Source organism: Silene latifolia, chromosome 1 (genome assembly GCF_048544455.1).
Source record: "Silene latifolia isolate original U9 population chromosome 1, ASM4854445v1, whole genome shotgun sequence".
Taxonomy (NCBI): Eukaryota; Viridiplantae; Streptophyta; class Magnoliopsida; order Caryophyllales; family Caryophyllaceae; genus Silene; species Silene latifolia.
The window spans coordinates 602,543-624,177 of record NC_133526.1 but is presented as its reverse complement, the minus strand read 5'-3'; the positions used below and the strand labels follow the sequence as shown (position 1 = coordinate 624,177).

Below are 21,635 nucleotides of genomic sequence, written 5' to 3'. Positions count from 1 at the left end.
GCAAGGGTTAAGAAGGCTTGGGAAGATGCCATGAAGACCGTTTACGGCAAATGATTTATCGAGCTTATCATAAGGAAGAGCATGAAAAGCCGGATTGGATTAGTGTTGACTTGCACCGTCAATTGAAGAATAGACCACTTGAAGATCCTACTTTCACGCCAAGATCGGAGCAGAATTCGGCCAACCGTAGGTCGGGAAGTGACGAGAAAGGGAAGGCGTTGGCTACTCACGTAATGGGTCGAAAAAGCACTTTGCAATATATGGACTCAATGGTAATTTCTTCACTTCCTTTTTTAATTTATTACCTTTTTTTTCTTTAACTTTATTTAAAGTTAGTAATTATATTTAACAAGTATCAAAATTGTAGATTGATAAAGATGGGAAAGGAGATATTCCGTCCGCTTTGCAAATGTTGGAGAAGACAAGGAAGCATAGCACAAAAGGATGGTTATCCAAAAAAAACTGGTCAACTCTTCGTAAGTTACTATAATTATTTAATTTTTAACTCATTTTTTCAATCATGATTATTTAGTAGATGGTATCTAATCTTTCGTTTTTTATTGATATAGGGTAAAATCATCTCAAAGAAAACTGAGCTTCAGAGCCAAGGGGTCGAGAACATTGATGATAATGAAATTTATATTAAAGAACATGGAGGGTTTGCTAAGAAAGGTAGAGTACTTGGCGCGGGAAATACAGCACCACAAATTTGGGAGCACCACCGCCGCTCGACTGGTAACCTCTTTTCTACTCCTCATACTCCGGATTTTGTTGGTAGAGTCGCAAAAGAGAATGCGCGACTAAAGCAAGTCGAGGCCGAACAATCTCAAAGGCTTGCGGCAATAGAGGAGTTCTTGAGCCAACAAGGTTTTACCACTCAAACTTGTAACCCGGGAGGTCCAACTGGAGCTAGAAATGACTTTGATGATGATGGTGGCGACAATGCTAGGCCTACTCCTACTCCCACTCCCGTGTATTGATGTAGTTGTTTGTTGATTAGAAGTTATCATTCCTACCCCGTAGTTTATGGACTTATTTGGCTTTCTTTGTTGAACAATTATTGTACTAAACGGTTGTAAACCTTTTATTTTAAGTTAATGTGAAGACGTTGTTTGGAAATCTCGTCTTGAACGAGTTGTGAATTTCTCAATTCTTTGGATTTTCGAATGTTTGTAGGAAACCGGGAGTATATGTAATTGCTTTCAAAGCAATTTGGCCGCTGGAAGAACGCTGTAAACCCACTGGGTATTTAATCCCTGCGACGGAATTTGCGACGGATTTTCCGTCGCAACGTCAAATTTGAACAGTGATCTGCGACGGAAAATCCGTCGCAGATTTTGACTTTCTGTTTGACTTCAGGGACACGTGGCCTTCAATGAACAGTGATTAGCGACGGACAATCCGTCGCAGATTTTGACTTTCTGTTTGACTTTAGAGTCACGTGGCCTTCAATGAACAGTGATTAGCGACGGACAATCCGTCGCAAGTAACCGTTTTACGACGGGTATTTGCGACGCACTGATCCGTCGCAGGTATTTAGCAGCGACGGAATTTCCGTCGCAGAACCAAAATTTGCGACGAAAATGAGCGACGGATTAAATCCGTCGCAATTCCGTCGCAAGATGTATATTTGCGACGGGATTGACATATTTGCGACGGCGTTTTCCGTCGCTATGGAACCTTTTTTTTGTAGTGTGGTATCATCCGCCATTGTTACGATCCTACGCTTCCGCCATTAACAAACATACACATCCTTAAATCTTTTTCTTACATTTCTTAAAAATTTACAACAATGTCAGATTCATCTGACACTTCATCTCTTTATTCTCCTTTCGACGATCCCTTGTTTCTTTCTCCTACTGATCAGCCAAGTCTGGTTTTGTCCTCTTTTCTGTTCGATGGCACCAGCTTCTTGCAATGGCAACGTGAAGTTGTTGCTTCTCTGCTATCCAAGAACAAAAGTGGGTTTCTTTCTGGAGAATGTTCTCTTCCTGCTGCTACTGACAGAAAGTATAACCAATGGATCAGATGTGATCTTTTGGTTAAACGATGGATTCTTAATTCCATTATTCCTAGTCTTCGTGAGAATCATAGTTCTTTGTTTCTTCAAAATCTCTGTGGACTGACATTGTTGAGAGGTTTGGACAGCCAAATATCCTTGAAGTTTATGAGCTTAAGAAGGATCTTGGTCGAATTACTCAAGATAATTCTCCTCTTGTTGAATACTATGGCAAGTTAAAGAATATCTGGGAGAATTTGGATCACCTTGATCCCATACCGTCTTGTACTTGTGGTGCCATGAATCAGTGCTCTTGTCAGATGTTAAAACGTCTGGTTGATAGAGAGACTCAATCTAAGCTGCTGCAGTTATTGATGGGACTGACTTCTGGTTATGAGCATGCTCAGACTAATCTTCTGACCATGGAACCATTACCACCCATCAATAAAGCTTTGGGGTTATTCTGAAGGTTGAGAGGCGAAGCATATCAATGATCAAGTCTGCTGAAGTTTCTGTTGAGCAAGCTGCTTTTGCTTCCAAGAAGAGATTCAACTCAAGGCCAATGGCTGGTACTGCAAATAAGCGTCCCAAGGAAGATTCTCGATGTTGAGTATAAGTTCGTACTCCTTTGTGAGAAAGCTGGACATACAATTGAAGAATGTCACAGATTAAAGACTTGTACTTTCTGTAAGATTAAGGGACACATTCAAGAGAGGTGCTACAAATACAAAGCTTTCTTGAAGGGCAAAGGCAAAGCTGGTGCTAGTTCATCTTTCCAGGCTAATAATGTTGATATGCTGCCTGAAGATCAGGATTCTGAGTACCAGACTATTTCTCCTCTTGAATGCCCTCCTGTTTCTCAGGTTGCTCAGTTATCTCGGTTTCAGGCTGCTGTTTCACCTCATGTTAATCCAGATTTTGTTCAGGGTATTATTCAGTCTGTCACCAAGTCAGTCTTGCAGCAAGTGTTTCAGGCTATTTCTGATGTTCCTTCATCTAGTACTTCTGATATGAAGTCATCCATTAATTTTGCTGGTATGACTCCTTCCTCTTATGTGTTTACTACTAGTCTTACTGGTTTTAATGACCATGATTGGATAGTAGATACAGGAGCATCTGATCACATTACGTCTAACATTAAATTAATGCATAATGTGAAAGTTCTTGTTAAACCTGTCTATGTGGGGTTACCTGATGGAACTGTCAAAGTTGTGCATAGAATTGGTGATGTGTTTTTGACTGATCATATCACTTTGCATAGTGTTCTATTAATTCCTGATTTTCAGCAAAATCTCCTATCTGTGGCTAAGTTGATCACTGCTGCTAATCTGTCTGTTTGTTTCTTGAAAACTAAATGTGTCTTTCAGGACCATACAAGTAAGGCAGTTGCAGAGGCAAAGAGAATTGGCAATCTCTATAGATTTAGAACATGTTTAACTCCACTTGTTCAGAGACATGTTTCATTTTGTCCAAATAAGAATAGTTATCCATACTGTCAAATAAATGCTACTAGTGTACCAAATTTAGCACTTGTACATTCTCGTTTTGGTCATAGTTCCTTAGAGAAGCTTCAACATGTAATTGGAATGAATTTGAAAGGAATAAAACAATTTCATTGTGAGACTTGTGTTTTAGCTAAACATCATGTGTTGCCTTTTCCAAGGAGTTTCTCATATGCTAAAAAGATTTTTGATTTAGTTCATGTTGATGTTTGGGGGCCATATAAGGTCCCATCTTTATCTGGTGCTAGATCTTTTCTTACTGTGTTAGATGATCATTCACGAAATACATGGACTTTTTTAATTCAAAACAAAGCACAAGTACCTAGTTTTATTAAGGGCTTTGTTGCTTATGTTGAGAATCAGTTTTCTACTTCCATTAAAACCATTAGATCAGATAATGGTTCAGAGTTTTTTCAAGTTCAATGTAAGGACTTTTTTAGAGACAAAGGTATTGTCCATCAAAGAAGTATTGTAGGCAGGCCTCAGCAAAATGGTCGTGTGGAAAGAAAGCATAGGCATTTGCTAGAGGTTGCTAGGGCACTCAAGCTTCAGTCTAAAGTTCCTATAAAGTTTTGGGGTGAGTGTATCCTCACTGCCACATATTTGATCAATAAGCTGCCTGTGAAGTTATTGGGATGGAAGACTCCATATGAGTTGCTTTATAATGAATTACCATCCTATGATGAGCTCAGGATTTTTGGCACTCTTTGTTATGCAACCCAACCACCTACATCAACTGATAAGTTCTCAAGCAGGGCCAGGAGATGTCTTTTTCTGGGGTATCCTTGTAATCAGAAGGGGTATAAGTTGTATGACTTGGATAGGCATGTCATTTTCACTAGTAGAGATGTTCTTTTTCAAGAGAATATCTATCCATATCATTCTGTCACAACACAAACTGTACAGTCTGAAGTTTTTGGTCCTAATGAGACTGATTTTTTGGTCTTACAAGATGAGCATCTTGTTTCTAAAGTACCAGAACCTGTAAATAATCCTACAGCAGCTGATATAGCTGTCACTGGCACTCAGACATCTGGTATCCTTGAGGGTGTCTTGGGTCCTGGTGTTGATAATGCAACCACTGCTGATCAGTCTTTAGTGGAAAATAATCCAACTGACCAGCAGGTTAGGAAGTCAGATAGGCCAAGGAGACCTTCTGTTCTTCTTTCAGATTATATTTTGCCAAAGAGCAGGAGAGGACATAGTGCTCTACTGTTGGGAAATGTGTCCTCAATAATAGTGCGATCACATAATTTAATATCATAATTAAATCTCATACTAAGAATACGTGAGGGATGATTATTTATAAAGTCGACTGACCGTTATTAATCGGTAATGATTGGCTGACTAGAGTTTGACATTACTGTCGTGTGACGGTGGTGGTCAGTTGATCCCTTAAGGTCACACCTAAAGGACAATTCCCTTAATGGATAAATTGATTAATTGTATGACGATACGAGGTAATCAATTCCTTAAAAGTGAACAATTTACTTGTGAGAGAGAATATTTATTTCTTATTGTAATGAGATTAAATAAGATTTATTTTAGTAATAAAAATGCTTTATTACTAAAATTGTTTATTGTTTGAGAAACAATAGAGATAAGAATGAATGGTTAATTATAATTACAAGATGTTGTGAATTATAATTTTATGACCCATTTTATTTATGTGATCAAGTATCACTAGTCAATTTATTGTATGTAATTTAATTAATTTGTAAAATGATATTTATGGGATAAATATGCATTAAATTAATTAATAACATGTAAAATACTACATGTGACATATTGTGTGACAAATGACAAATTGACAAAATAAAATGGTAGTCCATTTTATGGTGAATGGACCGAAATGGTGAGTGTGCTAATGGGTAGTGATTATTTTATATTATGTGATAATATTTATATAAACCTACCTTTATGTAGCCTTACACACCTAAGCTATTGATAAGAGAAAAAGAGAAAGGAGATTCCAATTTTTGTTTGGTTCCCCTTGCCTCTTCCCACCCGGTTTTCCAACTCTCTTTATAGAGTTTTTTGGTCTCTTATCTTACTTACTCATTCATTAAAAGTCTACATGCAAGTGTCTTTGCTCCTCCTTCTCTCTAGTTTTCTCCAACAAGTTTTTGGAGATTCACAAGTTCTTGTTTATATTTTCTAATATCAAAACTACATTACTAGTGTAGTAATAATAATAATATTAGAATCTTTTTAAGGATACTAGTATAATAATCTAGTTAATTAGTATACTAGTTTAAGGGTAAGTCTTGGGTGCAATCTAAGGAGGATTTCTATACTTGGGATCTTGGAAGATCATCCATCATTATAAGCTCAAGAACAAGTGAAGGAAGGTGACCTTACTTGTGCCCATAATTTCGAACCAACCAACAATGTAAGGAACATTGTTTTTCTTATAAATCTTTCATTTTGTTATGCATGCACTAGATCTAAAGAACAAATAATTAACAAGTTAATTAGTTCACTATTAGAGGAGTCTAATAATAGGTATATGAACCTAACATCTACATGTCAAGACACTCAATGATCTGACTACTTATGATAAGGATTTTGTCATGTCCTTATGCAATGTGATGGAGGAGCATGAACCTAGCACATATGCCCAAGCAAGTACAGATGCCAGATGGGTTACTGCAATGAATCAGGAGCTTAAAGCTCTTGAAGATAACCATACTTGGGAACTTACTAACCTGCCAGCAAACAAAAAAGCTATTGGCAGCAAGAGGGTGTTCAAAATAAAGCACAAAGCTGATAGTACAGTTGAAAGGTTCAAGGCCAGATTAGTTGCTAAGGGGTATAACCAGGTGAAGGATAAGGACTACAAGTTTACATTCTCTCCTGTTGCAAAATTTGCCACTGTTAGGGCTCTTCTTGTTGTTGCAGCTGTAAGGCATTGGAATTTATATCAATTAGATATAAACAATGCTTTCCTACATGGGTTTCTAGTTGAGGAAGTTTTTATGAAGCCTCCACTGGGATATTCTGCTGCAAAGAAGGGGCAAGTGTGCAGATTAAAGAGGTCATTGTATGGTTTAAAGCAGGCCTCAAGGCAATGGAACTTGGAATTAACTAAGCACTTACTCAGTCTGGGATTCATTCAATCAAGACATGATTACTCGTTGTTTACTAAGGTTAATCAAGACACCAAGAAAGTCTTGGTTGATCTAGTCTATGTTGATGATATGATCCTCAGTGGTAATGATGAGATTGGCATTCAGAGTCTGAAGGATTCATTACACAAAAAGTTTACTATCAAAGATTTAGGTCTTATGAGATATTTTCTGGGCTTGGAAGTGGCAAGAAATGCTAATGGTATAGTTGTCAACCAGAGAAAGTATACTTTAGACATTATTAAGGATGCAGGTTTTGAGGACTGCAAACCTGCTAATTTTCCAATGCAGAAAGGTTTAAAGCTTACTACCGATCTTTGGTGAAGTTATAGAACTCGAAAAGTTCAGAAGAGTGATAGGAAGGCTCTTGTATCTCAATATGACTAGGCCTGATATCTCTTATAGTGTACAGCATCTCAGTCAATTTCTCAGTCAACCAAGAGAGACACATTATCAAGCAGCACAGCATGTTATAAGATATCTCAAGGGTACAACAAATACTGGTTTATTCTATTTCGCAAAGTCGAGTTGATCCTGCAGATCTTATTTCGATGCAGACGGGCCACTTGCAATTTCAAAAGAGTGAGATCTCTAAGTGGATTTTGTGTCTTCTTAGGGAGATCCTTAATAAGTTGGAAAACGAAGAAGCAAAGAGAAGCTTAGCAAGAGCTCTCATTTGAGGTGAGTATAGGAGTATGTCCTATACTGCTTCTGAACTTGTCTGGTTAGTGAACTTATTAGCAGATCTGCAGGTTCACATCCCACTGCCAGTAATGCTGCATTGTGATAACACAGCAGCTGAACATATAGCTCAGAACCCTGTGTTTCACGAGAGAACTAAGCACTTAAATGTGGATTGCCATTATGTACGTGATAAGCAACAAGAAGGGTTTTTGCAGACAAAGCATGTCAAGAGTGCCTTGCAACTGGCTGACATAATGACCAAGGCTCTAGGTGCAAATGAGCATAGATTTCTTTCGTCCAAGCTAGGACTACAACTTCCTCCTATGACAGACTCAGTTGGTCCAGCTTGAGGGGGGGATATGAGCATAGTCAGTTAGTTAGAATTAACTAACAATCAACTAACTTTCCATGTATTAAGGGAATTAGTTAGAATTAGTTAGAGGGAGTTATACAAACCGACCTCAACTACTATATAAGCAAATCAGAATCATTGTAATTACATAACTCAATGAAATATAATTTTTCACTCAAATTCTCTCTATTACTTCATTACTGAGAATAGTTTCATACTTATCAAATGTAATTACTTTAGTGATCATATGCACCAACCAATCTACATATAATCAAATTTGGCGGGAATATAGCTTAAGGGTATCCCTTTTAATTTCTTGATCACTAAAAATAGAATTTTTGTTTTACCCTATTTTTTCATGTAAGACGCCATTTTTGAAATAAAAGACGCAAGTTCATAACGCAACTAATCTATAAATACTATTAAAAGGCTAGCATAAAAATGCCACGTAGACAATGCCACATGGGATGAAAAAAAGCCACGTATACAATAACAATGTGACTTGGCAAACTAATATGACATGGATTATCAATTTATTCATATATTGCATTAATTTAATTCACTTATTTTCTTTAAAAATCCATCCATATTCCATTAGCTTTAAAATTAATTAACTAAAAAAAAAACCTACAATAAGAAAATACACATTAACTATAAGTTAATAATTTCAAGAAATTTCATATGGATTAGTATTATATGTATTCGAAATAAAAAAAACTGAATACATAAGAAATTAAGAACGAAGAAGAATAAATGAAGTTGAAAACAATTTTTTTTTGTATTGTCAGATTTGTCACTAATTCACTACTTTTTTTTTTAAAGGCACCAATTCACTATTGTTGTTATTATAACTTTGTTGTATATAGAAGATGTTTTATAGAACTAATTAATCAACAATTGAGTATTAAATATCATATAAAATATTTTCTTAGGAAAATATAAAATATATGGAAAAAAAATATTTATTTAATTTAAGTAATTTACAAACAAAGTCAGTAAATACTTAAATGAAATTAAACACTAATAATAAAATTCTAAAAGGGGAGTAATACCGTATATTTAGTTCATGAAATTATTTCACGTAAAGGATAAGGTTTTGGAAAATATAAAATATATGGAAAAGAAAATATTTATTTAATTTAAATAATTTACAAACAAATTCTGTAAATACATAAGTAAATTAAACACTAATAATAGAATTTTAAAAGGGTAGTAATACCATGTATTTTTTTCATGAAATTATATCACTTAAGTGATAATTTAAATGACACCTTCTCCATTCCACTTTTATTGTTTAATTATCTGTTAAAATTTATTCCAAATTAATTATTTTTTTCAAAATTTAGTATGATAAATGACTTAAATATTAGTATCTATACAATATAATAAGAAGACAAGATGCGTAGTTTATTATTTGACGTGTGTCATGTCAAGCAATTTTAAGTGCCACATTTTATGTTATTTTTCTTTGCATTTAATTTTAATCCACGTGTAATTTTTCTATTGTTTACTAATAATTCAATTATATTAATTACTTAATTTTTTAACTAAAATTAAGTAAGTATCCAACTAAAAGTAATCTCTAAATATCATGTGTTACATGCTTATAAAATACAAACAAAATAAAAAAATATTAGTGACAAACACAAAAAACAAATTAATAAAACTCTTTATTTTCCTCTCATAAATTTGGTATTAATCTACCTATTCATTTAACTTTTTTTTTTTCTTTTTTTTTAATAGATGGTCTTTTGGTTTTTCCTCACAATTATTATACTTTGTATTTATTTCACCATTTTTTATCTCCCCCTTAGTTCACACAACATTCTTCTTCTCTCAAATAAATTATTGAAATTAATTACAAAAATTTCCTTATATAAATATTATAACAATCCTATTTTTCATTTTTATCCAAAAAATTGGTAGGTAAAGTATGCATATATAACCAATTGAATTATTTAACTTTTTAATTCTTATTATGTTTTGAATTAATTAATAGTTAAAATTCTAAAAGGGAAGCAATACCGTATTTAGTTCATGAAATTATTTCACATAAAGGATAAGGTTTTGGAAAATATAAAATATATGGAAAAGAAAATATTTATTTAATTTAAATAATTTATAAACAAATTCTGTAAATACATAAGTAAATTAAACACTAATAATAGAATTTTAAAAGGGTAGTAATACCATGTATTTAGGTCATGAAATTATATCACGTAAATTATAATTTAAATGAGACCTTCTCCATTCCACTTTTATTGTTTAATTATCCTTTAAAATTTATTCCAAATTAATTGTTTTTTCAAAATTTTGTATGATAAATGACTTAATTATTAGTATCTATACAACATAATAAAAAAACAAGATGAGTAGTTTATTATTTGACGTGTGTCATGTTAAGCAATTTTTAGTGCCACATTTTATGTTATTTTTCTTTGCATTTAATTTTAATCCACGTGTAATTTTTCTATTGGTTACTAATAATTTAATTATATTAATTACTTAATTATCTAACTAAAAGTAAGTAATTATCTAACTAAAAGTAATCTCTAAATATCATGTGTTACATGCTTATAAAATACAAAAAATAAAAAAATATTAGTGCTAAACACAAAAAACAAATTAATACAAACTCTTTATTTTCCTCTCATAAATTTGGTATTAATCTACCTATTCATTTAACTTTTTCTTTTCTTTTTTTTAATAGATGGGCTTTTGGTTTTTCCTCACAATTCTTATACTTTGTATTTATTTCACCATTTTTTATCTCCCCCTTAGTTCACACAATATTCTTCTTCTCTCAAATAAATTATTGAAATTAATTACAAAAATTTCCTTATATAAATATTATAACAATCCTATTTTTCATTTTTATCCAAAAAGCTGGTAGGTAAAGTATGCAGATATTAACAGGGGCGGACCCTGGATTTAATATATGGGATAGCAAAAAAAAATTACTCTTTATATGCATGTAAGGAGATTCGAACCTTGGTCAACTGATGAAAAACCAAAGCCTTTACCACTGAACAAGAACATGTTTATTGGAGATTTACTAGAAAAATATCTACTTATCTACTGTTTAACAATAATTGGGGTAGCAAAAATCGTCTTGTAAACCATTTTTTTTACGTTTGGGGTAGCGGACGCCACCCCTTGCTACTAGGTGGGTCCGCCCCTGCATATATAACCAATTGAATTATTTAACTTTTTTTATTCTTATTATGTTTTGAATTAATTAATAATTTGAATCTTATATAAGTATTACAACAATCCTATTTTTCATTTTTCTCCAAAAAGTTGCTAGGTAAAATATGCATATACAAACAATTGAATTATTTAACTTTTTTATTCTTATTATGTTTTAAATTAATTAATAGTTAGAATCTTATTTAATTATTATTTTTGTATTTGTATTAAAATTGTAGGAGGATGACATACTCATATATCAAAAACATTGCATGAAATCTGGAAATAATGGTTATGAAACTTCTTTGCAATTATCTTTTGACTTGAATAATTTTTCAGTTTCATTGGGGTTTCCTTTTTTTTATTATTATTATTATGTATGCACAATATCAAATTGTACTATGAATCTCTAATTATTGGTAACATGTTACATTATATATTCCAACCCTTAGAATATTAATTGACAAATTTTGTAAATTGTACTAAATTGTCTTATACCCTTTCGTGCACTTCCGTGTACTCTTCAACTTGTATTTTGTCAATCAGGTTATAAATCAAATATATTAGTCGACAAACAGATTATAAATAAAATGTCTTAATGGAAGTGTTGAAGTTATATGCTCCAAGGATATAAATCGGATCTTTTAATGCGGATCAAGGTAAATATTTTGCATGGTTTTTGATTGAAATCCAATGATAATTTTCCAATCCATTGTTCCATTTTGAATGCTTTTAAATTTCAAGCCTTTAAATCATTTTTTGTTTTCCATCAAATATTTTCTTCTAGCACTCTCAATATTTCTTTGAAAAATATTTACTTTTTTTGCTTGTATATATTTTTGTTTTCTCATAATCAATTGTTACGAATATTTTAAAATTATATATCACTTAGGTATTTCGTTATATAAAAATCATTTCAATAATATTTTTCCCAATACGTTGGAAATCAATTGAATTTACATGGACGATGTTGCAAGACCGACGAGCCGACAAGAATTGTAAATGTATTATTTGTTAAAAGTTTAACAAACTCCATTGCATTTAAGAAAATAAACTTGTAATTTTAGCCTAATTAGTAAGATAAACATAAGTTGTATTTTAACATAGCGCTTTCGTCATTATTCGTATCGTCTCTAATTGACTAAAGGCAATATGTAAAATTGATTATAAAAATCATTACCATCCATTCATTTATATATTTTACATATTTACTTTATTTTACATTTCTTTTTTCATTAGAATACCTTAGGTAATAAAGAATAGAATTAGATGTCCAAGTGTCCAACATTTTGTTTCTTTGTCGGATAAAAATAGAACCAAGGTTCTCTGAACGCACCAAAACAACACTAAAAAACATTTATCAAGTACTAGAATGCCAAAAGCCGTCAATGTTGAGTGAACTGAATAACCACCATGACAAAGCCAAGCGCCCTCGAAAGCCAGAGACAATCTAAACACCGTAAAAAGAAAAGCATAGAACAAAAACAGAAAGGGACTAACAGTAATTAACACAACAAGACAACATTCAGTAAAAGGACAAAGACAATGAGGACCGTAGCAAAATAAGAGTAGTTTTCAAAGTTAATATTCCACTGTTTGAATGCAATTTTACGTTTCCGATAATTTGTGTTGACTTTGCTTATAGGCTTTGAGAATAAGTTGTTTAAAGTGCTCTAATGAAACACAAGGCAATACAATTTCCCATTTAATTTATATGCAATACCAGTTTTCGAAATTAGATAATGGACATTCGTTGTTCTTTAAAATGAGGGATTCATGGGTTTTGGTGCTATAATATATCTTACCCTCATGAATTATGACAGGATCCTCTTTATTGCCTTGCTTAGGTACCCTACCAACATATCTTCAAGATAATAAGCAAGAAGACAAACAAGCCAAATAACGCATTCATGAACGATACCGCAAAAATAAAAGAACAAAAACAATCAAGCCCGTGATTCTCACGGGTCACAAAACTAGTTTGAAAATAATAAGGATTAGGTTGGTTATTAATTTGCTAATACACAATTAATTTGAAGTGAAAGTAATAAACATATAAAATTCCAAAAAACAATAAAATATGTTTAATTTTGAAACCATCGCATCTCAAATATTACCTTTTGCGGTCGTCCCGCCCAGACGCCCATTGAACTGTGGCACGTCTGGCTAAAACAATAAACGGGAATAGACAAAACATTTTAGAAATTCACAAACACTCGAACCATTAACCTATTCCAAACACTATACCAACAAAAGCTTGCTTAAATAAACGAACCCCATGAACAATGATTTTTCCAACATGTCATCCAAAACCTTTTGTGCCTGTGAGTTACAGCTGAAACAAAGCAACGCTACATATTTAAAGATACAATGTAACTTAAGAAAAAAGATCTAGAATTCGTATGATGATATATTCCATGTCCCTCTAGAAAAGTCGAGTTTGGTTTACTCGGGTTGGGTCGGGTCATTTCGGATTTCGGGTTTGTATAATGTAAAGGTCCGATTTCTGCATTCATTAACAGAATTAAAGGAATGAAATTATTGTGCTATTAATTAGGAATGAATGAAATTAAGCATCCGATCTGATAAGACGAAGACGAAGACGATGAATGATATTGTTGAAGTTGTCAAAGAATCCGAAGCTGTAATAACCACCGTTCTTCCTACATAGTACACAACTACACATCTGAGCAACAAAGAGGCATCATTTGAAGAAACCTTGGATAGACAAGTGTGTGTGCGCATATATTCTAAATAACTAAATTCATCTCATATTGTGACTTAGTGGTGGAAGATGAATGCATGGAACATTTCCATTTTCCATAACTGGTGAAGTATTGAATTGATGGACATTTTGTTTTTGAGGACTTATTCCCAGGATGTTTTTTGTGTCCATTCTTTGTTCAAGTTATGTATGTATCATTCAATGTATGATTAATATTCCATCTTAACTCTTAAGAGATTGAGCATTACCATTGATTGTTTCTTAGTATAAATATAAGATCATTATTAGGAGATTATTAGCATCAAACATTACTAAACATCAACAACTTACTCTGAAAATTAAAAATCCCTTCTTCAGCTCACCTTCTTTCTTCCTTTAAAAAAAAATGGCACTACTACTGAGGGAAATAATAAACCAAGGAAACCAATTCCCAACCGATTATCAATTACTACCAGGTGAAATACCAATAACTAATAATACATGTGTGCAACCAATAGAATTACCAGTACTTGACGTGCTAGGTATGAATATGGATGTGGATCGTTTAAGAATAGTCAACGAGGTCTATCAAGCCGCACGCGGTGGCATTTTCCAAGTATGTTATAACATTCTCATTTCACTCCACTTTTATTTATTAAGAGAGTCAAAATAATTAAATTTGAAAGAATTCATTTGAAAATAAATACGAGGATTAATCCATATATGGGAGTGCCCTTGTTTTTTCCATGAAAAGTAAAGCGAGGGTATTTTAGTTTGTGAATATATAGCTGTGGGCACCCATAAAAATATCAAATCACCACTCATTAAAAACTAGGTCTAGAGATAGCAATCGGGTCGGGTCGAGCGGAGTCATATGGGGTCAACCTATATTTTCGGGCCAAATTGGGTTTCGGTCGAGTCATTTCGGGTTAAATAATGTATCAGATCGGGGCTTTGGTTACTTTATCGGATCAATTTGGACCATAAAATTTAGTTTCTAATTAACTATTATTTGGTTACTCCATTATTTAGTCAAACCTATCAATCTAAACACTAAGTTACTTTTATTTTGATCAATATTAAACCTAATAATTGTCAGATCATCAGGTTAATATCAGATCGGGTCATTTATACTTCTTCCGTCTCATTTATTTAATTATTTTAATTAAAATTTTCTAACAAAAATTTAAAAATGTAAAAATATGATTGAGATTTGAGACGAAGGGGTATTAATTTGGGTTGGATATACTAATTTCTCAATTTTTTAAATTGTGTGTTAATTAAAATGTAGGGTAAATAACTGAATATGAGTGAATTAATACAATCTTTTAATTGCATTTTAAATGATTCTTTTTTTACTCATGTATCTTTTTCAACGGTTTTTGTTGTAATTTACACTTCATTTGACAATATCTTTTGTATAGATTATGTATAATTTAACAGCTTCGTTTTATGTAATTATATAAGATTACGAATCATGCAATCGCAAGGGGAGTGATGGAAAATGCCCTGACGACTACAAAGAACTTCTATGAATTGCCTAACGATCAGCTCAGGCGAGCGGCTGAACATTACGGTGCGTATTCTAGCAGTTTTGTCCATCGCGAAGGACATCATAAAACAGCAAAATATTGGAGGGATACTTTGCCCTTCTACTTGCCTTCAGGAACCATAGATTACGATGATACTGCATTCCTTTTTAAGTAAGTTTTGTTTATAATTTACACGAGTCTTATACTTAACTTATTTGAGTCGCTTTGGTCATAAAAGTATAATAATATAGATAATAGATGACAAATTAGTCCGGTTAAAACTAATGGGCGGGTATGAAATAAGAGAAATATCTATAGGCCGATCCACTAACAGGAGCGAACCCATAAATTAAAATATGGGGTAGCGAAAATTTTTACAACATTTTTTATGAATTTAAAAAAACATACATAAGAGCATCACTTTTGTAACAATCCCATTTTCCAATGAGAAAATAAATTGGTTTCGCGCTTATTATTTTGAGATTATTGATTGTGCTTGCACCCTAAAGTCCTAACAGATTAGACTATACTAATACTTTATGTGAAAAATTCGCGTGATTATGAGTGTTACTATCAAATGTTATACAAGCACTAATTTATTACATATAAAAATATAACAGTAATACATTGTAAAATAATGTAATTGTATTGTATGCTCGTATATATAATGAGTAATTGAGTACTAACTACTAAGTATCTTTTTTTTAATGTAAATTAGTGAATGTTAGTAGTAATAAATAAGAGCCTTAAGAGGATGTAAAATTAGAGAAAAGAAACTCAACTGCAACTCTATGCAATAACTAACTTAAGTGATGGCAACCAACGCTTTTCCTATGCTGCCATGTAAAGCACGTGTTATATGGAAAAAATGCTAAGTGTAGGAATCGAACACTGGTTGTTTAGCTATAAATAAAACTTATTTACCACTGGAGCACAGATATGTTTGACGCTATAATTTGGTCTTATTTATTCTTATTCGCAAAGTAGACCAACAGTTTTGGGGTAGCAAACTTCATCTTCCTCAAATCGTTTTCCTAGGTTTGGGATAGCAGCTGCTACCCCTTGCTACTATATAGGTTCGCCCTGATTATGACCACTAACAAAAATATTTTCCTATTTTTATCTAAACTAGTATTGGTGCCCGGCTTCGCCCGGGCTACCTCTACTTACCATTAATTTGTTTTTCATTAAATAAAATTATTTGAAGTTGCATAACCCATAAATTTATCATTAATATATTTTTCTATGGCATATCCTAAAATTACGATGAAATAAATTTTGAGACAAATTCACTACTCCCGCTATTAATATTTTACTCTTATTAATGAAACAATAGTAATAACATTTCACTACTTGTCCATAATCATTGTTACTTTCCCTACTCCCGCCGTAATTACTGTTAGTGTCACTACTGCCGCATTAATATTGATAATTTCACTACTCCCGCCGTAATTATTGTTACTTTCACTATTGTCGCATTAATATTGATTATTTCACTACTCCCGTTGTTGTTTCTACCACTTTCACTAATCTCGCTGATAATATTGTTAATTACTTTTACTATTCAAATGAGTGATTACTACGGAGTATCATATAATTATATCCACTGTTACTACAATTCTTTTCTTTACTTACGAAATTACTTTTACTACTTAGGCATGCAATTTTAAGGGAATTATATATTTATATAAATATATTACATATATGTAATAAATCAAATCGAAAGAATTATACAATATAGTATAATTTATTTTAAGGAAATTGACCATCTTAATTAATTATTTTATTTTAAGGAAATTGACCATGTTTAGGAAAATTACCAAGCTTCTATATAATTTAATTTTAACCCAAACTATATAATATTTGCATTGAGATCCCTCAATTGGGTCCATCACACGGTGCTATTGATTTAAAACTATATAGTATAATTAATTTGTATAACTTTCTTTAATTACATTGAAGTCCCTTGGTTTCTGGATTTAATATATAGTATTGATAACAATTTTAATTGCAAAAAAAAAATGTATGTGAAAATGTGTTAACCATTTTTTACATTAAGTTTAAGCAAAACGAAGTGCACCACAAAAGTTAATGTTCATAATCTTATTTTATTCTTCGTAGTAAGTAGTTTAATTTTTATTAACAACCGAGCTTTTCTTATATCTTCCAACCCATTAGCCCGCAGGTTGGCCCGCCTATTTTGATGAGCGGGTATGAACTATGAACCATCAACCTAGACCCACTATAATGGACACGGGTAATAAATTTAGTCCCGTTGAACATTTTTTTTCAAATGTAGGGTCCATCCATGTTCGGCCCGAAAAAAAAAACTATCGGCACCACGGTGTTTTAATTTGGCCTAGTTTTGATGATGGTTTCGCCAAATGATGATTTAATCTATTGTGGTTATTATGAAACGAAGCCATACTGGGATTTTATTAATTTATTTTGACGTAAATAAGTTATCATGATTTGATCTTTCCCACTTTTTTATCTTGAGAAACGAAGTCATACACTAAGTGTTTCCATATGTAGCTTCCGAGTTGGGTTCTTTGCTTCATTAGTCAAAGGTGTTGCGGAAAATTTGGTAAGTTGCATTAGTGAAGGTCTTGGGCTTGGCAAAACATATTTTGATGATCAAGGACTAACTACAGTGAGGAGGCTCAATCTGAACTCCTATCCGCGTTGTCCTTGTCCAAATTTAACATGCGGAATGGCGAAACATTATGATCCCGACCTCCTAACAATCACGTTAGAAGGGGGTGCTCACGGGTTACAAATTTTAGATGAAAACAACCAATGGCAGACCGTAAAGGCTCAACCAAATGCGTTGATTGTTACAATTGGAACCCAGATGGAGGTATGAATTTATATGCAAAAAGAACTATTATGACGCGATGACAATCCTCGAGTGTATGTGTTTATTAGTCTTGATTTAAATTGCAGGTTGTGAGTAACGGAATACTGAAAGCACCCGCTCATAGAGTAATTGTAAATGATCAAAGGGAGCGTACGTCAATATGTTATGCCATAGCCCCAGCTAATACGTCCACCGTGGGGCCTGCTGTCACTGGGCTCCCAGGAGCAAGACCCGCGCAGTACAAAAACAACTACCCTTATGGGGAGTATCTTGAGCAACACATGACAAATTATAGAGACACATCCGTGTGTTTTTCGAAATTCAAACTTTAATCGGTTGTAATTTGCTGGAAGTTGTGATCAATGTAAAATAAAATTTCAGGAAAATAACCACCACATTATCGTGGTAATTTGTTACATTTTGTTTGATCAATCTCAACTATACATGTTAAATTCTGACCCGACCCAACCCGTTTGAATGGTTGTTAAGGAGGAAGAGATGAAATCATCATTCCTATATCCTTCAATAAAAGCAACAACATAAGTGTGTGGTCTTCATCATCAATTTTCACTCATATATCCTTCAAATCTGATATAATCCTATTAAATTTGTCAACATAATTCCGAACTAAGGCGTCGGAAGAAATTCCATCACCTAGCACATTTGGATACATTCTCATCAATCCAAACACAAGATGACAAATCTAAAGAAATATAATGAGTCATACAATGAGCTGCCTTATTACCACTCCGCTTATTAAAACTACGAATGAAAGACTCGAAAATTTCCACCAATCTTAGAATTTTGGATACGACATTACTAAGTAGTTGTCTTTTACCTACTTTTTTTTTTTTTTTTTTGATGACGAGGGGTTGAATTCCGCCGGACCCATGCATTCCCGCACCACCACATGGACCATGTAAACCACCCTTTTCGGGGGCTGCAATGGCCAAGTGATCATCGCCCCGGCTGGTAGTCGAACCCGAGACCTCTCACCTCCAACATAATTGCAAGCTTCAAGGTTTAAACCGGCTACCACTGGACTAACACCACTTGGTTTCTTTTACCTACTTTTCACCATCTATCTATGGAGTATACGTCTCTAGGTGTAATAATTGAGTGAGGAACATCTGTTCCACTTTTGTGTTCCATTCCGTGTCCCACTCCATACATATTTTGACACATCAACATATTACCACATTTATTGTGTATTTTTTTATTTACAACCAGTGATGTGTCAAGATGTATACGAAGTGGGACACGGAATGGGACACAAAAGTGGGACAGATGATCCTCACTGGTAATAATTTAGTAGTATATTTATTTAGCATTTATATTATTTAGCAGTGACACGAGTCAATATTCTCTACATTTCCTAAAAAGAAATGGAGAGGCCATTTTCTATTAAAGGTCCGGATCTCATTCTGACAATATCTAACAGTTCTCAATTTACGAATATAAATAAAGGAAAAATAAAGGTAAAGAAAAAAAATATAAATACTATTAAAAGGCATTCCTAAAATGACCAATTATTCCACGTAGACAATGCCATCTAAGATAAAAAAAAGCCACGCAGACATTTAAATCACACGTCAGCCGCATAACCCAAATGTCACACACACATTCATACCCAATTACCCTGTCTCTTATCATCAATGTTCCTACCGACAACGAGAATCCCCTCTTTTCCGTTCATTTCGTCAACCGGCATTGATTTATTATTACATGGCATTAATTTAATTCATTTATCTATAAATTAATTTAATTCACTTATCTATAATATTAAAAGATATTATCTATATTCCTAAATGATTTTTGTATATTAAATATATTTTTTTCCCAAATTTATGTAACACTTAGAAATTTACATCAAAATCTCATAATTTATAATTAATATTGACATTTTAATTGAAATTTTTGTGATAAAACATGTTAATAAAATTTATAATTTATAATTAAATATTTTTGTAATAAATTTTTTTAAAAAATTAATTAAACTTATAAATTAAAACTCTTCATATTACTTACCACCCACCATTTTTATTAACATTTTTTCCAATTTAATTCATTTTTTTAATTAAACATGGTAATAAATTGATTAAAACTCTTCATAATACTTAAGAGTTAACTAATTAAACCTTTTTCCTATTTAATTAATTTTTATGATATAATATGTTAATAAATTAGTTAAAACTCTTTATATTACTTAACAATTAACACCCATAATTTTCGTTAACATTGTTTCCTATTTAATTCACCTCTTGCGTTTCTCGGCAATCAATTATCTAATTAAATAATACCACAAAATAAATTAAAAATAAAATTAAAATATTGGACTTTATGATTGTGTAATGGCTATAAAACCTATAATAGTTTCTATCTATACAATCTTATTAAAATGCTACCCTAAAAATGTGACATTGCAAGTTTAATTGTGACGTGATAACTTTTAATGTGACATGGTAAAAAAAGTGATATGGATTATCAATTTAAGAAAAATAAAAAATATAAGGTATAAACACACACAAAAAAAAAAAAAAAGAAATTAAGCCATTGATCTCCTCTCATAATTTTTTTTATTTATTTACATTACTTTCTTTATTTAATGAAATGACCTTTTAACTTTCCTTTCATCATTACTATAAATACTCCGTATTTATGTTCGTTATTTTTTTGTTTTTCTTTCAATCATAAAATTTTGAGAGAATTTGTAAGGAATTTTGCATATATATAACTATTATATTCACCTAATTTTCAATTTTATTCAAAAAAATAGCACCTAAAGTATACATAGAAAAATAAACTAATTGTTTCGTTTTTATTTTTCTTATCTTTTGTATTAATTTGTTATTATTTTTTGTATTTGTATTAATATTGCAGGAGAAAGAATTTCCAACTTTATTCAAAAAATTGGTAGGTAAGGTATAGCTAAAGAACTAAATTGATTATTTTGTTTTTTATTTTATTATGTTTTGAATTAATTAGAATCTTATTAGTTATTTTTTTGTGTTTATATTAATATTGCAGGAGAATGAATTTTCAAGTTTATTCAAAAAATTGGTAGGTAAACTATACAATGAGAACTAAATTAATTGTTTCACTTTTTATTTTTATTATATTTTGAAGTAATTAGAATTTTATTAGTTATTTCTTTGTGTGTGTTTGTATTAATATTATAGGAGGATGACATACTCACATATCAATAACAATGCACGAGATTCGAAATAATGTCTATGGATTTTATTTACAATTTTTTTTCTTGGTTTGGATGACTCTTTCATTTTTATCATTTTTTCTTTTTTTTTCTACAATGGTATATTTGAAATATTTTATGGTAGCAAAAATCTTTAATAAGTTGTTGACATGTTGTTACATTATTGTCTTTCACTCTTTCCTACACTTTAGTCTCCTTTGTAACACTTATGTTCTATTTTTATTTTGTCAAACAGATTACAAATCAAATTGCTTAGGCAAATTGTTAAAGTACGATGCACATATGTCCATTTGATCGTATCATAGTGTTATAATATGCATAAATAGTAATTAGTTAGAAACTGATTCTTATTCTCCAATTCATTGTTCCAATTCCAATGCTTTCAAGCCTTTAAATCATTTTTTTTGTTTTCCATCAAATATACTATTTTGTAACTCACCAATATTTTTTTGATAAATATTTTTTTTTTGA

The 21,635-nt window shown here is 32.0% G+C and overlaps 2 protein-coding genes across 2 annotated transcripts; both read left to right on the top strand.

Moving 5' to 3' along the window:
- The first annotated feature begins 1,792 nt into the window (after positions 1–1,792).
- LOC141589385 (uncharacterized) lies at positions 1,793–2,466 on the top strand. The gene is made up of 2 exons (XM_074410372.1): positions 1,793–2,041; positions 2,149–2,466. Exons 1-2 carry the CDS (start codon positions 1,793–1,795, stop codon positions 2,464–2,466), a joined length of 567 nt encoding a protein of 188 aa, XP_074266473.1.
- Positions 2,467–14,940: 12,474 nt separating this feature from the next.
- On the top strand, positions 14,941–18,282 carry LOC141587401 (flavanone 3-dioxygenase 2-like). Its single transcript, XM_074409088.1, has 3 exons — positions 14,941–15,261; positions 17,626–17,950; positions 18,037–18,282. Exons 1-3 carry the CDS (start codon positions 15,056–15,058, stop codon positions 18,280–18,282), a joined length of 777 nt encoding a protein of 258 aa, XP_074265189.1. The 5' UTR covers positions 14,941–15,055.
- Positions 18,283–21,635: the final 3,353 nt, after the last annotated feature.

Bases quoted from the DNA above. Each gene is read 5' to 3' on its own strand.
- LOC141589385 (XM_074410372.1), top strand. From the start codon at position 1,793: ATGTCAGATTCATCTGACACTTCATCTCTTTATTCTCCTTTCGACGAT. The intron at 2,042-2,148 runs GTTAAACGATGG...AGGTTTGGACAG, and splicing joins GGATCAGATGTGATCTTTTG to CCAAATATCCTTGAAGTTTA.
- LOC141587401 (XM_074409088.1), top strand. From the start codon at position 15,056: ATGGAAAATGCCCTGACGACTACAAAGAACTTCTATGAATTGCCTAAC. The intron at 15,262-17,625 runs GTAAGTTTTGTT...TTCCATATGTAG, and splicing joins GATACTGCATTCCTTTTTAA to CTTCCGAGTTGGGTTCTTTG. The intron at 17,951-18,036 runs GTATGAATTTAT...TTTAAATTGCAG, and splicing joins CAATTGGAACCCAGATGGAG to GTTGTGAGTAACGGAATACT.